Genomic DNA, 19,729 nt, shown 5'->3' on the forward strand with positions numbered 1-19,729 from the left:
TACTCTATAGGAGTAAATTAAAATTAAAATTAAATTACTTGTAGGTGTCAAACAGACCACAGAGATATGAATGAAACAATAGGGAGAGGTGAGGACTATAGTGTGTTGGAAACGTTAAAATTATTTTTTTAAACCTCCATGTCAACAAGCATAAATAATAGTTTTGACAGATGTTCAAATTTGTAGTATAAGTAGGAGGGAGACATAGTGGATTTTGTTTGTTACATAGGGGAGTGATGCAGATTTGTTTTTAGAAAAATCTCCATGAGGTTTGATGAACAGAGATTATAGAAGACAAAGAGATATGAGACAAAGAATTTGTGATAAATATTATTCAAAGACTGGACAAGAAAATGCTGACTTAAAAGATTTTGTGTTGCAAAGTTTTTTTCTGTATAATGAAATAATATAAAGGATTATTGAATCATTAAAAAAGATACATCACTTCTTAAAAAGCTTCAAATGCCAAAATGACAGTGGTGATATTTCAGGGAACTTTCTAGTTCTGTGAGACCCTGAATAATATTAACTTAAGCAAAAATATTTATGGAGAAACAAACAAAACACCATGAATGGTGAGAGGAGGGCGGAACAATTGCGGAAAGAACTCCTTTATGTCACCAAACATGGGGTTTGTGTAGTAACATTATGATCTTTTCAACAATTCTGAGTAGGTTTTAGTCATCATTTTAATAAATTTGAGTACATACTACATGTTAGACATTGTTCTGTGTACAATTTTAATAGGATTAGTTAATTCATTAATTGAGAATTTACTATGTATTTAGTGTACCTGTAATCACTGGGGATAAGTTGGAGGAATAAGGACAAATCCTTGTCCTCCATGGACCTTCCATTGTAGGTGAGGAGACAGGTATTACACATGATGTAAAGTCAGGTGGTGATGAGAAAACCTAGAGGGTTGATTAAAGTTTGGGACTTTAATAGTGTTTGAAACCAATGAGTATGTAATATCTGAGGAAAGTAGAGTATGGGGAAATGAGACCATTATACAAAACGTAAAGGAAGAGAATTTTCATAGTTCTTAAACTAACAGAACTTGGAATGAGAGGAGCAAGTGGTGAAGAGAGAAATTTGTAATCTCTAGAAGGTTGAGAGTTGAGTGCTGAACACTCGTTATAGCAAAAATGATTCGCTAGGTTTTGATCTCCTGATTTTGAGATTTTGGTGAGACATCCAAGTGTAGCTATTTTCATAGGTCAGTATTTCTCAAACATTGTAGGGTGTCAGAATCATTTGGGGAACTTGACAAACATACGGAGGTCCAGGACCTATTTCTTCACCCAGCCTGGGCTTCTGTGTTCTTTATTAGATCACCAGGTGATTCTGACACAGCAAAGTTTGAGACCCTTGACTTAGATAATCAAAGATACATACTTGGAAAGAAGGATTGAGATAAAGGCTGGAATATATATTGTGGTATTAAAAAAAAAAAGTTGAATGAAACTTCTGGATAGATCAACTCTCCCAGCTCATGAATATAAAGGAGGAGAAGAGCCATAGGGCTATGAGCAGTTACATATATGTAGTTAGTGGGAAGACAGGAAGAGCCTGAAAGGAAAACAAATTATTGAGCATGAGGGAAATACTGAGACCTCATTTCCCTTTGACTAAAATGTGTGCTCCATGGAGACAGAAACCTCAGAGTTAGCTTATACCTGACATTATGCCTACACTTAGTAGGCACTTAATCTGTATTTACTTATTGAATGAGTCAATGCATACATGGGTAGTTATCAACAAAAGTTAAAGTTTTAGGAGATGATAGGCAATCTTAACAAATGTAGTAGCCTGAGGTCAAGAGGGCTGAAACTTAACGATCGCTAGTAGGCTTAGAAGGAAGCTATGGCTATAAAAGAGATGGAATAATTAAGTGCAAACACTCATCTTGAGCTGTAAATGTAATAAGGTATATATGCACACATAAGACACATACATATGCATGTATAAATATATATGTTTATGTGTAGACATCCATGTAAATGTGTAGATATTTAGCTCCAGAGTCTTCATCATGTCCTGTGGCTGTGTTGATGGCCTGTAGCTGCCCCCATGGGCTGTAGATCTTGCAGAAAGATATATCTCTCAGGAATCTTGCAGACTGATAAAGGCTGTCTTTGGGAGGTTGGTGCACTTACAAAGACAATGAGATGCTAGGGACTTGTCTCCAGTTAACTGCATAATTAACTTGCCACCCTCAGTTTTTCAGTGGTTCTTTGCTTTGCAAGAATAGATATAATTTCTAGAAATGAAAAAAAATATAAAATCCTATTTTAAGATTTGTTAAAAGCTTTTTATTCTAGGCTCACATTTCCTTTGAAAGGATAATTTTTTTTGTGTCACAAAGCAGGCATGCTTATTATCCTGCTCTCTGGGATCTGCAGGTTTGTAGGTGAAGCATCCAACTTTTCTTATATTTTGAAATGCCATGTCCAACTGCCTCTTAATGAAGATTCATTTATCCTTTTCACACTGTTAAGTATGGTCTATGGAGGATACACTTCTCTCAGTCCACATGAGTAGAGCCCATTACTGTTAATGGAAATTTTGCACATGCCTGTGAAGGTGAAAGTCATCAAAATTATCTACTTGTTGACATTTTTATTTAGCTGCCTTAAGATTTCAATGATGATCTCTTTTTGCCCTCCAAAAGGGGCTGGGTGATGGGTTCAAGGTTATAACTTTAACAGGTATAAGCATTTCTTTCCTCTGTTTCAGCTGAGAAGTTTTGAGAGTGAAATATTCACAGCCATTAAGAGACCTCCAATTTAATTTCTCATCATGCTTATTCTGTAGTTCACATTAAGTCCAGAGTACAGAAGGAACTGAACAAATGGACTTGTAGACATCAGATAGCTGGCTATGGTGTTGGCCATGGCATCTAAGGATGCTCAGAACTTCTTCCAACCTTTCTCTTCCTGGATATCTCGGCTTTATGAAGCTCTCCAGCAAGCAGGAGATACCTTATCTGCTTCGCTGGTTAACTTAAACAAACAAGACTCTAAATTGAGTGACAAGCTAGACCAGGACTTAGATGATATTCAGATTCAGGAAACTTACTTTGAAGATGAAGAACATGGCAATACTTGGACTCAAGAGGATGCAAATTCCTTGTTTTTTGAAGTGGATCATTTTTCCTGTTGTAATAGTGATTTGCAGGACTCTGCCCAAAGTTCAAGTCCCAGACTTAGCCAACATGCAAAGGACTCATGTTCTATAATATCCCAGTGGCCCAATCAGACCTTTGATGACCAAATGCCACCACATGTGCTTTCTTCTATTGCTGAGGAAGAACATCACCTTGAAAAGCAAAGGAGTGGCCTTCAACACGGCTTTGACAGCCAGCTCTCTGGTACTTTAGAAAATATTAATGGAAAAAAGCAAGGTAAGCTAGCCAGTGATCATTTTCTCCGGGTTCTTCCCAAAGGATGTTTCTATATATTTTATTTTGACTTGTTTTAGTTATCATATGAATTTTATATTTCTCTCTCTTACACCTTTCTATATACTGGCTTCTTATTGAGAAATGAAATCCTTAGGAATATTTTCAATATATAAAACTTTTGAAGGTTCATGTTTATGGGCTCCATATTCCAAAACAACAGTTTTGAGCAAGCGGAATGGTGAAAATAATTCTGTGGGTACTGTTTGAGAAGACCCTTGTACATATGTCATGTTTAAAAATATCTTTTAAAATGTTCTCTTTTTTTTCACTAGGTTAAAAATCTCTAGATGTTACTATATTATTCAGTGTGAAATCCTGTGCAAAAAGCCATACTTGTTGCAAAATTTTAGTTGATAACACTCCAAGAACACTTCTCACAGTGTTTCACTGGGACATGATGTGAGATGACAGTAGATAGGAAATCTCTGAAATGAGAACTTGATTTTCTTTTAGCCTTGAATGGAAAGGACATACTTAAAACAAACTGCATTTAGAGCTTTATCCTGTCAGAACGCAGCATGTAATGGCCTTCAATAGATGCATAATGAATATGGTGTGAAAATGTAATTAATTCTGTAAAAGTAGCTGTAGTATGTTCTGGCTTGAATTTCTCATGCTTATAATGCTCTAAGACCGAATTAGAACATTCCACCTCCTTCAGGGACAGAGGTGCATGATATGCCAAGAAAGGTGTTTTGTGTGTAAATGTGATGTGTGGTTGTAATGCATACGTAGGCATGCGGATTATTGGATCATATTTATGCAATACGGTCTTGAAAAGTCATTAATTCTCTACTTATTGGAGGGAGCAGACTTTTCTGGAATACTTGATAATAATAATTTTTAATGACTCCTCTTAGCTTTATCATTTTTTAGGGAAATGTTTTATCTAGGCACAGAAGCCTTGTTGAATGGGGAAACATTATTCTTACTATTTGTAATAATGTCTTCTTGATCTCTTGGTCAAATTAAAGTAAAAATGACATGTTGGAATAAATTAGTGAAAATTAGATAAGCTGATATTCTTTCTGAATCTGGTAAACTATGGAAGCAGTTTCAAGTCTTTGAACATTATTTATAGGATAATTCTAGGAATATTTGGGCTACCAATAGGGTTTCTTATATTTGACTTGAAATTTCCTATTTTATAAAAGTCTTGCTAAAGTTGAGTTGCATTTCAGATTGTTAATATGGATTTATCTTAATAGATGCCTAAAACTAGAATTTAAAAATTTTTGTAATTGTTGCCATACTCTTAAAACAATAAGACAGTTGTGTTCATTTGTCAGTTCAGATGTTTATTCACTAGATTGTGACCTCTTAGAAGGCAGGGACTATGTCATTGATTCATAGCTCTATCCTTAACATCAAGCAGACTGTTAGGTATCTAATAGGACATCAGACAATAATTAATGATGGAGCAGCAACAAGGAAAACTAACAATTCAGAGGTAGATGCTATTATATTCTTATTTCACATGAGAAAATTGATGCTTAGAGAATTTGAGAATACATCCAAGATTCACAATTAGAAAGATACAGAGCTCAGGTATTCTGACTCTAGAGTAACACAAATACTCTCCTACACCCCCTTCTTATAAGTATAATTTACATGCAATAAAATTCATCCTTCTAAGCGTATAGATCTGTAAGTTTTGACAAACACTGTTAGAACCACCATCACACCAGGTATAAAACAGTTTCATCAGCTCAAAATAGTCTACCAATTTCCTGTGTATCCAGTATTTTTCCCTACCTCCAGTTCCTAGGAATTGCTCGAGTATTTCTGGTTTCTATTATTTTGTCTTTTCCAGAATGTCATATAATTGAAATAATGCAGTTTTTAGCCTTCTAAGTCCATCTTCTTTCATCATGCAATTATGATGCATTTGAGATTCATTTATGCTGTGTGTTTCAGTGGTTTGCTCTTTTTATTGCTAAATAGTATTCCATTTCATTAATGTGCCATATTGTGCTTGATCATTTTATCAGTTTAGCAACATTTGAATTGTTTCCAAATTTTAGCAATGTGAATAAAACTCCTGTAAACATTTATAAAACAGGTGTTTTATGTGACTATAAGATTTTCATGTTAGTTAGGTAAAGACCTATAAGTAGGATTGCTGAGTCATATAGAAAGTATATGTTTAACTTTATTTTATTTTTTTATTTATTTATTTTTTTTTTTTTATATAGAGAGGCATGTTTTCTTTCTTTCTTTCTTTCTTTCTTTCTTTGTTTTGTTTATACATGCACTGGGTACAGTCAGAAGCGCGGGAGGGTGAGAGAATTCACCAGAGCCAGAGCGGGGAGCAGAGCAGGCAGAAGGACCGAAGCACACTGCTGAGGGGAGCAGCGGGCGGCAGGAGAGGTCTGCGCGCCATGTGGGACCCTCCTCCGGTGGCCGGGGAGCAGCCGGGGATCGAACTGGCGCTGCAGAGGCTGCGGGCAGCTTCGCAACCCAGCGCTCAACCGCTGCGCCACCGGGGAGGCCCTGTTTAACTTTATTTTAAAAAGTTTGCTTTCGCATCCTAAAAGTGATATATGAGATTTCCACTTATATCCTCTTTGTAGTTTAGCATTATGAAAAAAAAGGAGAAAACTTTTAAAAACCATTCTTGTGGGTGTGTGATGGTAACTCATCATTGGAAGACATTTCTCCATTAGTCTCTTACATTTTGTGTGTCCCATGAGCCACAGAAAATCTTTTATTTTGAATGATCTTTTCAAGGATGTTTGTGTGACAAAGAGCTTTGGGAGATAAGAGGGAGTGTGTCTCCCAAGAGCAGAGGGAAGATTTGGTTGCAGCCCAGCTTGTGTTACTTGTGATACCTTGACTAATAAATGGTCCTTTGTCTCTGATCCAGAAGTCTTGTGTCTTTGCCAATGTTCATAAAATGATAGCAGCAACTTGATAACATGCAAGTAGAGTAAAATCTTAGATTTGTTGTAGGTTTTAAAATCTTACTTTGAAATTTCCCTAATAACTTGAGACAGTGAGTGTCTTTTCATGTATTTGTTACCTGTACAGCTTCTCTGGTAAAGTTTTCAAATCTTTTGCCCATTTTATTGATTTGTTTTCTTATTTTTGAGATTTGAGAGTTGTGTTTATATTCTGGTATGAGGTACTTTTTAGGTATATGATTTGCATATATTTTTCCCAATTTTGTAGCTTGTCTTTTCATTCTCTCAACAGTATCCCTCAAAGAACAGAGATTCTTAATTAGATAAAATTCAACTTAACAAGCTTTTCTTTTATGAATTGTGCTTTTGGTATCATATGTGAGAAATCTCTCCTAACCAGGATAAAAATTTTACCCATTGTTATTATAGAAATTTTAGGGTTATGAGTTTTACATTTAGGGATATTATCATTTTAAGGTAATTTTTCAATGTGATACAAGATATGATTTGAGGTACCCTCCTCCCAAAGATGTCCAATTATTCCTACACCATTTGTTGATATAAATATTACATGCTTTGATATCTTTGTCAGACATCTCAATCTATAAATGTGTAGGTCAATTTCTAAACTCTGTATATCATCTTATTAATCAATAACTGTGTTCTGTCTCAAGTATCCATTGTTTTGATTACTGCAGCTTTATATCGTAACTCTTGATATCAGGTACTGTGAGCCCTGCAACTTTTTTATTTAAAAAATTGTTTTGGGGCCTCCCCGGTGGCGCAGCGGTTGAGCGCTGGGTTGCGAAGCTGCCCGCGGCCTCTGCGGCGCCGGTTCGATCCCCGGCTGCTCCCCGGCCACCGGAGGAGGGTCCCACATGGCGCGCAGACCTCTCCTGCCGCCCGCTGCTCCCCTCAGCAGTGTACTTCGGTCCTTCTGCCTGCTCTGCTCCCCGCTCTGGCTCTGGTGAATTCTCTCACCCTCCCGCGCTTCTGACTGTACCCAGTGCATGTATAAACAAAACAAACAAATATAATAAATAAATAAATAAAAACATGCCTCTAAAAAAAAAAAATTGTTTTGATCATTCTACTTTACTTGCTTTTCCATATAATCTAAAAAAATAAGCTTCATTGATTTTTGTTAAAAATTATGCTGGGAATTTGATTGGAATTGTATTAAATCTATACATCAGTTTAGAGAGAAAAGTAGGCTAATAGTGCTTTTCTTTTCAATTCATGAACATGGTGTATCATTTCATGTATTTAGTTCTTAATTTTCTTCCCCATTGACTTCATAGTTTCTAGCATACAAGACTCAAACATAGTTTGCCTAATTTATACCAAGTATTTCCTTTTTCCGATACTATCTTAAATAGTACTTCTATAACTTTCAGTTTCTAATTGCTACTTGCTATTATATAATGATACCACTGCTGTATGTATAATCTTGTATTATGCAACATCCCCAAACTCACTGACTGTTTCAAATAGTTTTTTTTTAATAGCTAAGTTGGGGTTTTCTATAGACAAAAATATAATTATTGAGAAAAATGATAACTTTATTTCTATCTTTCCAATATTCATGTCTTCTATTATACTATTTATTTTTCATGACTGATTATGCTATATTATCATGTTGAATAAAGGGGAAGGAATGTGGGTATTTTTGCCTTTCTCCTAAATTTAACAGGAAAACTTTTTCTTTCACTATTACTTAGTAGTTAGGTACGGATTTGTGTAACATTTCTTTTCAATACTCAAGAACTTCCTATTCCAATTTGCTGACAGCTTTTATCAGAAAGGATGTTGAATTCTGCCAAACATTGTTTTGCATCTATTGAGAAGATTGATTTTTCTTGTTTAATTTGTTGAATGAATAACATGGATTAATTTTTGAGTGTGGAACTGGTCTTACATACCTGGAATAAAAATCTACTCCATCATGGTATATTATTCTTTTCATATGCTTCTGTTTTTGATTTACTTGTGTTTTGTTGAGTATTTTTTTACAAATCTATTTTAATTTGGGGTATTAGTCTTAATAATTTTCATTTCTTGCAATATCTTAAGCTGTTTTTGGTATTTGGATAATGTTGGTTTCATAAATGAGCTCTGAAATGTTTCTCCTTCTTACAGCCTGGACAAATTTGTGTTAAGTATTATTTATTTCTTAAATGTTTGTTAGAGTTTTTCAGTGAAGCCATCTTAACCTGGAGTTTTTTTTTTTTTTTTTTTTGTGTGTGTGTGTGTGTGTGTGTGAAGATCATATAATACAAGATTAATTAAAAAAATGCATAGTTATTCAAGTTGTCTGTGTTTCTTGAATGATTTTGGCAGTTTGTGCGTTTCAAGGATTAAAAAAATTTTGTCTATGTTGTTAAATTTATGGACATAGTATTTCTGTGGTTTTTTTTTTTTGATGTTTGTAGGCTTTATAGTAGTCTCCGTTTTCATTTCCTGATGTCGTGTTTTTTTTTTTTTGGTTTCCTTTCTTATGTGGAAGGGGTCTCACTGGATAGATTATCTATTCTATCATTGATCTATTAATCTATATCATCTTTTTAAAAAGAACTTGCCTTTTAAATGTTATTTTTTCTCTATTATTTTTCTTTTCCTAATCTCACTGCTTCCTGCTATTATGAATTATTTTCCTCCTCTTGTTTGCTTGAATATAATTTAGTCTCTTTTTCCCTAGTGGAAAAATTTAATATACACATTGTCTTCTAAGATCAGCTTTACCTACATCCAGAAATATCAATACATTGTTTTTATTTTCCCTCTTTAAAAAATATTTCCCAATTTCCCTTTGACTTCCCTCCTTGATGAATTACTTTAAAGTATGTTGGTTAAATTCCAAATACTGGGAATATTCTAGATAACTTTTGCTTACCAATTCCTATATTAACTAATTGTGTCTGAATACATTTGTTTTAGTTTTAGAAAATTGAGGTTTTCTTTGTCATCCTGAAATACATTCTAACTTGTTGAATATTTCATATGTACCCAAAAAGACTGCTTTGTTATTATTAGGCACAATGTTCTATAAATTAGTTCAAGTAGTTTGAGGCTCTTTTTCAGATTTTCTATATATTTACTTATTTTTTTGCCTACTGACTTTGTTCTGTTGATTATTGAGAATGAAAAGTTGAAATCTCTGACTCTAGTGGTAGATATGGCTAATATCTTTTCAGTCCTATTAGTTTTTGCTTAATGTAGTTTGAAGCTCTGTTATTAAGTGCATACACATTTTAAAAATATGTCCCCTTGGATGAATTGCTTTCTTGTTCATTATGTAATAAACTTTTAAAGAAAAACCTTGATATCTTGAGCTGAAGTCCACTTTGATATTAATATGGTTACACTAGTTGTTTTTTTTTGGTGGGGGGATAGTTTTGGCATCATGCTTTCTTTTCCATTTTTAACTTTATTTTATTTTAAAAGATTTTATTTATTTATACACAAACTGGGGTACAGGTCAGAGGCATGGGAGGGTGAGAGAATTCACCAGAGAGAGTGGGGAGCAGAACAGGCAGACAGACTGAAGACACTGCTGAGGGGAGCAGCGGGTGAGGCAGGAGAGGTCTGCCACACCATGTAGATTTCCCCCTGGCTGGCCGGGAATCGAACCCACGCTGCAGAGGCTGCAAACAGCTTCACAGCGTGGCACTCAACCCGCTGCACCACCAGGGAGGCCCACCATTTTCAACTTTAAATGTCTGTATATTTATAATGGGATTCTTATACTAGGCATATAATTGGGTATTGATTTTTTTATCCAATCTGACAATCTTTTACTTTTCATTCTTAACTATATTTAGTTTAGTATCTAATGACATAATCATCAAGTTTGCTGATACTTTCTTTGCCTGTTCAAGTCTGATGAAGAGTCCATCACAAACATGCTTCACTTCTGTTACCATTTTATTCATTTCTAGCATCTTGATTTGATTAAAAATATTTCAATCTCTCTGCTGAAATTCCTCATTAATTCATTTATGTCTTCCCCCTTTCCTACTATGACTTGTAACATGTTAATCATAGTTATTTTAAATTCCCTCTCTGATAGTTCCATCATTTGAGTCATATCTGAGTTTAACTTGCTTGATTGGTTTGTTTCTTGACTGCATTTTTTCATTTTTTAGTAATTTTTGATTAAAAATCAAACATGCTATGTTTCTTCTTAGAAATGGGTTAGCCTTTTCAAATGCTGGGTCTTTACATTGAGAGGTTAAGTCAATCAGAATTTGAGTTTGGTCTGTTGTGATAATTTCAGTGCAATATAGATTTCAAAATCTTTTATTACTACATTGAGTTTAGGGTAGGTGCTACAGAGTTTTGTCAGAATTGACATCATATTCAATTCTGAGGCTCTTCTTTTTAGCCTATAGCTGGGGAGGGGGTGTGTCTTTCTTTTCAGGCTTTTGTCCCTTTCCGAAAAGGAACCTGCTATTATTCATTAATTGGCATTTACTAATGTGATGTGGTTGTGTTACAATATTTTCTGTTTTCTTGTGTTCTGGGGTAGCCTTAGTCTTAGGTAGATGCTTTGTTCCCATGTCTTAGGAATCCTCAGAGATAGGGATCTCCAATGTTCTGACACCAAGACTTTATTTTGACCCTTCTGCAGAGGTTGGTGGAAGTTTTTATTTTATTCCATTCACCCATGTAAATGTGTATTTACCTGTGGTGTGAGGGTGACAGGATTTACTGCCCTTCCATAAGTGGCTCCATAGTAAAAATGTGAGAATGGCATCTTGGCAAGACATTTTACCTTTCTTGTAGCAGCTGTCTTCCCCCTACTTCCAGACTGTATCATGACAGAAGCTTTCTCCATTCCTGCCTTGCTCCCATCTTTCTTGTGAATAGCATGTGAGTCTGATGGGGGAAAAACATTTAAGTGGATCTCAATTTCCTCTGTGTATTTGGCTCCCATGGGTTCTGTACTGCTGGCTAGTTCACACTTGACCTTTAGAACACCCTTGAAATTTGGGCTTAATTATTCTTACCAACATACTTGAATCCAGTAATGTCCCAAGTAGCCAAATACTTGTGTCCTTTCTCCCCTTGAAAGAAATTTTCTTTTGGAGGGCTTCCCTGGTGGCATAGGAGTTAAGTCTCAGCGCTATTACTGCTATGGCCTGAGTTTGATTCCTGGCCAGGGAACCAACTCATATGGCACAGCAGACCTTTCCTGTCTTGCCTTCTGCTCCCCTCAGCAGTATATTTCAGTAGATCCACCTGTTTTGCTTCCCATTCTGCCTCTGGGGAATCCTTTCACTCCCTGTACCTCTGGCCTACACTCCAGTTCTTCTATGCACAAATAAATAAATCTTTAAAAAATATTCTTTTTTAACTTTTGGATTAGTTGTTTGCTTTATGATCTCCACTATCTCATAACTTTAAGAAAATGTGTCACTTTATAAATTACCTAGATTTTTTTTTTGTTTAAAGAGTGAGAACATTATTCCCAATTTTCTATATCCTAAATGGAAATTGAAACATAGATTGTATACACTTAACACTGTTCTCTAAAATTTAATTGGACAGTCTCATTAATTTGGATAGCCTGTTTGACTGGGAGAAAAATGTACAAATAAGTTAGAGGTTTTTCCTGAAAGACTTCTTAATGACTAAGAAATAATTACATGTAACAGGTCCTATTTTAAATTGTGTTAAGTCACAACATTTATGTACATGGTAGCTTTTGAGATGATTTTGCCGGAGGTTATCAGAAAAGGTTTTGTGGAGCAGATGATATAGGGTTGCAAAACTGAGAATGAGCAGAATCTAACAGGTAAGTGGAGAGATAGAGGCAATGTCATGAACACAGACATGTGAACAACCTGACATTTTCAAGGGTGAATCAGGAGACTAAAGATTAAGTTGCACCTGGGAAGCTCTTAGTTTTTTTTTGTGTTAGGGATTTAGCTTTATCCTATAGCAGTTGGGACTCTCAAAAACATCTTAAAGGCCTCCCCGGTGGCGCAGTGGTTGTGCGCTGGGTTGCGAAGCTGCCCGCAGCCTCTGCAGCACCAGTTTGATCCCTGGCTGCTCCTCGGCCACCGGAGGAGGGTCCCATATGGTGCGCAGACCTCTCCTGCCACCCGCTGCTCCCCTCAGCAGTGTACTTCAGTCCTTCTGCCTGCTCTGCTCCCCCCTCTGGCTCTGGTGAATTCTCTCACCCTCCCGTGCTTCTGACTGTACCCAGTGCTTGTATAAATAAATATATAAATATTTAAAAAAAAAATCTTAAGGGTGATATCAAATAGTTCTGCTTTAGAAGGATAACTCTACCATCAGTTTGGAGGCTAAATTGAAGGAAAGGGTATTTGTTAGGGAGCTATTGTTTATAGCTTGTAAGAAGAAGCAATATGTAAGCTAAATATGAACATATAGAGAAGAAGAGTTCTCATTATTTTGATGTGGCTCCCCCACAAGTCATCTCAGATTCGTTGACAGGCCATCAGGCACTATCTTATACTGGGAGAGGCAGTCATCCAGGTTTACCTCTCAGCCCCCTTAATTATTAAAGTGAGTGCTCCTCATTAATGCTGGGTCAGGAGGTGTGTTCCCTCCCATGTGGTCTCTCCTGACACCAAATTGGTGTAACTAATGTCATTACTGATTCTTCTCCAGACACATTTTGAGACCACCTAAGTAGGCAGGATAGGAGCAACACATTACTTCTGGGGTTGGGAGGTCCAGGCTCCCATGCAGTCTTTTATTTATTTATTTATTTATTTATTTATTTATTTATTTATTTATTTATTTATTTATCTATTTATTTATTATACAGGCACTGGGTACAGTCAGAAGCACGGGAGGATGAGAGGATTCACCAGAGACAGAGCAGGGAGCAGAACAGGCAGACCGAGGAAATACACTGCTGACAGGAGCAGTGAGTGCGCCATGTGGGATCCTCGCCTGGCAGCCGGGGATCAAACCGGCACTGCAAAGGCTACGGGCAGCTTTGCAGCCCAGTGCTCAATCGCTGCGCCACTGGGGAGGCCCTCCCATGTGGTCTTGACAGATACTTTGGGAGTGCAAAATGCTCATTGTTGGTCATAAAGCATGAAAATTTTAGATCTGTATTTGGTTTTGCTGTACCCCCAAGTAGGGGTGTTAAGGTACATCATTAAAGCACAGTGAGGTTGGAAGTCTAGGCTCCCCACTTGGCCTTTGCTGGCAGGGATGAAGGTGGGAAACACAGATTTGTTTTTTTCTTTGCTGTTTGAGTTGGTTTGAAAGTTTCCTGTTTTATTAAGCTGGCCCTTTCCTGGTCATTTGGGCAGAGAGAACAGGCTTTTCTTGAAGTCTTGGTCAATGCCCTTGCTCATTGGCATTTCTGGATTGCCAGCTTCTTCAGCTTCAAGTCTGGGGGATGAGACAAAAGAACCCAGGAATCTCACCCTCATGCTGCTCCTTGTGTCTCATGGTCTCTAGCTGGGGTGACTTCTATGAGCCTTTCCATTTTCTTTGTTTATGTACAATGTCTGGGGATTTAGGAAAAAAGGACAGCTGCTCTATTTACTTGGAAGTGAAAGCCTTCAAATTAGTCCTTAATAGCTTTATGATTTAAAATACCACCTCTTCCCTCCAAATCTTCCAGATAGCCAAATGTACAGCAAGAGCAAAGGGGATCATATATATGTAGGTAGTTATGAAGGACAACATTTCTTTATAATGGGAGCCTTGCCCTTCTCAGCTAATGAAATATTTGTTGAATTCCTACCTACCATGTACAAAGCACCGTGAGGAACAGATACATACACACAGTACAACCTCCTGCCAATGACTGAAAAGTTTATACCATTTGTTTAATATGGTCCAGAAGTTGCAAACATATTTTTAATGCCCTGGCTCTTTGGTGGCATTGGGAGTTGGGAATGTGGCACAGATCTAGAATGAGACTGTCTTGTTGGCCCAATTCACTCATGTTTTATAGATGGAGAGCTTTGCTAAGTTGCCTCTAGGGAGCTTCCATCTTTCCCTCCCTGATGAGATATAGCTCACTAATTTACTTCAAATGCCTTATAGCCAATGAACAAAAGTTCTTATTCTCCTCTTTCCTCAAAATACTTAAATACCCCAAGGGTACTATGAAACTAGGATAAGAGAGTGGACTGCCAGCTGTATGAATAGTCAAACACTTGTTGTTTTTGGAATTTTACTTGCTGGTTAACAGCCTTAAATTATCCTAATATGTTCATTTTTTCCTTTATATCAAGCAATCACACCAGTAGTACATGGACTGTTCTGCACTCTATTAAAGAGATGTATTTGGAGGTACACTAGGAAAAGGAAGCATTTTAATCAGTGATTTATATGCGCTTTTTAAAAAGCCTTGTCAAGCCTGCTTTTCCCATTTAACCTTGAGTTCTTTTCATAACGTTGTATCTTGATTTTATGTTCCTTAATGTGCCATATTTTTCTCCACAATAGATTTTAAGCTAAATTGGCCCAAAACAAGAGGGATGCTGAATGCTTTTTGTAACCATGGAAACATTTCTGGGCACTTACTGAGGACCTGGTTGCCAATAGTAATGTAACAGAGAAAATAGATACACTTCATTTAGCAGTTGCCTATGATTAAGAAGCAGATAGACTCCTTATAGTGCCATCTCAAGATAGGCTTTTTGGTTTAAAGACCCAAATTAAAAGAACGAACTTCTCAGTAGAGAAGCAGTTATGACACCTTTGATATGTGATGGGAAGGAGTTCTAATTGCGTTTAAAAATCATTTCTGTTTTCAGTTTTTCACCTCATTTTTTTTTATTGAGGCTGTTTTTTAACCACATGTATTTGTTTCCAAGAAATATGCTCACTATTTCCTGAAATAGCCTGCTAATGGAATTAATGTGTTCCAAGTACATTGGCATATAGAACTTTAGAAACACTCTTTGGCTTGATGGAATGTATTTAAAAAATAGAACAGCAGGCTTTGAAATCATGGTGATATAATTTGACTTTTCAATCAGATTGCTCTGAGGCTAATGTACCATGGAAGGGAAAATCCTAGCATTCTTAGTTGCTAGTTGGTTTGGAGCTTTTATGGGTTGAAGGTATTTTGTTATGTCAGTGTTCTTGGGATTGCTTGTGGCAATTGAGAGTACATGGTATCAGGCAATATAATGCAGTTGGCTTACAAGTCATACCAGCTTCACTTTTCTATAGGATACATTACTATCTGTGATATGTTGCATCTTGCCCAGTGTTATTTGTAACCCTGGAACTTTGCTTTTCATTTCAGAAGTGTGTTCTTGAAAGTAAACTTGTCCCTAGTTAAATTTCTTTTCATTTGTTGATCCTTAATAGTATTCACTTTCACATTCCTAGGTTATCCAAAATTGTTCACTAAAAAGGTGTAGTATTCTTCAAAACCTTCAGAATTTGTTTTCTAAACACATGATAAATTTAATTTTCCTAATATGTTGATTTGCATGTTTTAGAATAACTAGGATTTTTGAAATGCTAGAAGCTGACTTAGTGTTTTCAGAGTCTTGACTTTTAAGGCAAACAGGTTGTTACTGCTGTTGTTATATATTTTGCATTTTTTGGTAATTTTAAAGGGAAATTCAGGTATGAAACAAAATCCTATATGAACAGAAGTTAGAACATCTACCTTGTACCTAATCAAAATATGGGTGAAATTTTTACCTTGATTTCTGTGTCTTGCTAGAATAGAATGCTGGAGCATTTTGAAGGATAGGTTTAAAATGAGTAAATAAAGTACCTTCTTAATTTTTCCATTGTTATCATCAAGAACAGACTCCAAATAAGTTTAAAGTCCATTTTAATTATCCAAGAACCCAGAAAATTGTCTCAAACTATGTAGTTACTTGATAATAAAAAAGCTCAGGAGTTTTCCTTGTCCTGAAACTCAGATACGACTTGAGCCAGGTGTGTCTTGTCTGCAGTTGTCTAGCTAAATGGGAAAATAGCTGGAACCAGGCTGGAACTACACGCTTAATATTGCCTTTTTTTCCCATTTATTTTGTTTGTTCTTACCGGGTGAGATTTTTACCTGTGTTGTTTATTTATCTTTGTACCACAGAGACATTATCATCTTCTCTTTTTCCCCTTTTCTATTCTTTCTTTGACATGTCCTCCCTCTTCCTCCCCTATACTCTTTTCCAGTATCCACCCCTGAGGAGAAACAGTCTTATTTCTGAAAAGCAGCCTCATATTAGAGAGAGTTTATGAGGTTTGATGATAAATTCCTCTTCTCTTTGAGCTCTTGTTAATTATGCTCAGGGGCCAAGGCCATTGCTAATGGAGTTTTTAGTGTTCTTTACATTTCCTATTTTTTAAGATTTATGAAACATCTAAAAACATAGAAAAATATAATGTGTATAGCAAACACCCACAAATCCACCACTTAACTCTGCCAAATCTTAACATTTTGCTGTATTTAACTCAGATTCATTTAAAGAAACCATCTAGCACACATATAATTGGAGTTCTCTGAGAAGCTCCTCTGTTTTCTTTCCTTTTTCTCTTCTCCAGGAGTGAAACAAATCCAAATTTGGGGTTAGGATTCCCATTGTGTTTTTATTCTTTTGTTACAAGCATATGTATCTGTAAATTACACATAACATAATTTTACATGTTTTAAAACTATACAAATGCTATGATTTTTAGCATATTATTTTACAACTTGTTTTTGCCTCCCACTCAGTATTATACTTTGAAGTTATTAAGATACATGTAGATTTGGTTTGTTTTAACTGCTATATAGTAGTCTATTTTACTAATTAGTATCCTATTATCCATTCTTATATGAATCAAATTTGTCAATTTTATGAATGTCTATTTTTTACACTTTCACTGTTACAAATAATTCTGCAATGTAAATGTAACTTTGAGCATATGTACTGGAGATTATATAAATAGGACATATCAAAAAGAATCCTATTTTTGAGTGTCTTTTTTTAGGTAATTTCTTTCCTAGTTGAGGTCCCTTGAATAGATTCCCTTGCCCTCCCATACTTTCTTGAAGTGGTTCAAATTGCTTTCTTTGTCCTATAACCAAAAGAATCACAACTAATAGTATATTTAAGACAGTAAAAGAATCTCAAAGGTGTCTTTGTTTTCCATAACAAGTTTAAGTAATGAATGAATGAGGACATGGAGCAGTGACATGGAGCAGTGACACTAAATTTTAGGGATGTTACAAGTTCCTTTAAAACTTTATTGTATTTTTTTATTGAGGTAACAGTTTATAACACCAACTTTTAAAATATTTTTTTAATGAAGTACCATTATTTTACATCTTTGTTAACTTTCTAACATTATAGGATTTCTCTCCCCAGGTGTGGTGACCATGGTTTCCCCACTACTAAAGCATCCATAGTCTTCTTCCTTAGTTCATTGGGTTCTCCATCCCCCATTTTCTCCCATTTCCTCCCCATTCCCCTTCTGGATGCCTCAGACCTATGTTCAGCTTTCAAGAGTCTGTTTTAAAGTTTGTCTTTGATCCTTTGTTTGGTTTCTCTATACTCCACCTATAAATGAAACCATGCAGTATTTATCTTTCTCCTTCTGGCTTATTTCACTTGGGATAATTCCTTTCACCTCCATTTGCTGCTGCCAATGTCAAGAGTTTATCTTTTTTGATCTCTGAGTAGTATTCCTTTGTATCTATATTCCACATCTTCATGATCCACTCATCTATTTTGGGGCACTTAGGTTGTATAACACTAACTTTAATGCAAGTTATGAACCTACTTTTTCAGGTAAATACATTGACTATACATAAAAAAATTTGTAGTAAAATTTCACGGTGTCAGGCACCACCCAAAATTCATCCGTGATACTTTAGATTAACAGGTACAAAATTCATAAGACAGCCAGTAGCAAGACAGTCATTGTATCAATTCATTGGACTTTCCTCTGAATAAAATAAAATTGGAGAAATGCATTAGGATCCATGCTGGTTTTCAAACCACTATCTCAGTTAAAGTCCATTCTAATATATCCTGCTGTGACTGTTGGGGCTGAAATTCTGTAAACAACAGGTCATCTTTGCCAGGGAGTATTCTCCTGTGTTGTGACAAAAGGGGCACTAGAGAGATACTGCAAGATGGAGGTGGGAAGAAAGGATTTACTTTTTTCTGCTTTTACCACTGTTCCTATTATTGGCACTACCACATAGCCCTTCACATCACTATCAGCAGTTTGGGTTCTGGTTCTCAGCCTCTTTCAGCATTCCAGAATCAGCCTCACTCCACCTCACTCACAGGTGACAGCTCTGGACAGGTAATTTTTCCCTTCTCAGATTCTGAGCCTAAACTGTTGAATTTTTCTTCTGAAATCCAAACTACTGGCTACTGCCAGGTGATGCTTCTTCCTCAGGTATCTGGGCCTCATGTCTGTAAAGCCTTTCCTCTGAGCTTCAATTTTTTGATAACCTCAACTGCTTCCCTTTGCTTCTGCATCCTGAAGGGTGGTAGCTGTTTCCTGCTGTCACAACCCTGGGCTTTTTCCATGTTCTTTCTATTCATTCAGTATCCAATACCTGTAGAACCAATACTCACTATATTAAATTTCCTCTGGTGAAATACCTGTGCTGGTTTTTGTTTTCCTGGCTGGGCCTTGACCTATATAGTAATTAAAGTATTATTAAAGCATGTGCATAGATTTTGAATTAGTACATATAAATTATGCAAGAGCTAAAATCTACAGGTAAGCGGAGAATTTCTGGAGAAGATAGGGAACCAGTAAAATAGACATCTAAATATTACCCATATTTTATATTCACCAGCTAACATAAATATAATATGTCAGGTGGTAAGTGCCATATTCCTACAAAATAAGCAGGATAGGGAATAAAAATTAATTGGATGAGTACTATTTTATATAAGGTGGTACTCTATTTTATATAGAATGACCTCTCTAAAAAGGCAGCAGTTAATTAGAGACCTGAGGAAAGTGGGCTATGCAAATGTCCAAGGGGAGAACATTGCCTGCTGAGGGAGAAGTAAGTGGGCAAGGGATGGCATGGGTGAGGAGAATGTTTGGCTGAGTCATTGCAAAGTATGACTTGTCCAAGCTTATCAGCATCTTGTCATCAGTGATACTGCCCATTTATTAGCCTGAATTTTCAGGTGTTCTTGAAATTGTCTGATGCTTTATAAATCTTTTGCTTGAAATGTCTGATTTGGGATTATCAGAGGAGACGTTCTTGTTTATGGAAAGACTTCAAGACTTTTAAATCATTTTCTTTGGGGGGGAAGATGCAATTTTGAAGTTGAAAGCTCAAGCGTTATCTTCTTAAGCTATAATATCAGAACTTAATTCATAACCAAAATAAGACTGTAAGATTTTCCTGGGGCTACCTGGTATTTATTTTGCTTTG

At 36.1% G+C, this 19,729-nt stretch overlaps 1 protein-coding gene across 4 annotated transcripts in view; it reads left to right on the forward strand.

Annotated features, from left to right (window-relative positions):
- Window positions 1-19,729, forward strand: part of SYT16 (synaptotagmin 16) — a 228,157-nt gene that overhangs the window by 128,462 nt on the left and 79,966 nt on the right. For 3 of the 4 annotated variants that reach the window (XM_037503474.2, XM_054690933.1, XM_054690931.1), the window contains exon 2: window positions 2,740-3,406. The exons of the other annotated variant lie outside the window; for it this stretch is intronic. In XM_037503474.2, coding sequence (XP_037359371.1) covers window positions 2,884-3,406 — 523 coding nt within the window. In that variant the 5' untranslated portion in view covers window positions 2,740-2,883. The remainder of the gene's footprint in view (window positions 1-2,739; window positions 3,407-19,729) is intronic. 4 annotated transcript variants of the gene reach the window in all.

Source organism: Talpa occidentalis, unplaced genomic scaffold (genome assembly GCF_014898055.3).
Source record: "Talpa occidentalis isolate TD23 unplaced genomic scaffold, MPIMG_talOcc4v2.1 talOcc4.11, whole genome shotgun sequence".
Lineage (NCBI taxonomy): Eukaryota > Metazoa > Chordata > Mammalia > Eulipotyphla > Talpidae > Talpa > Talpa occidentalis.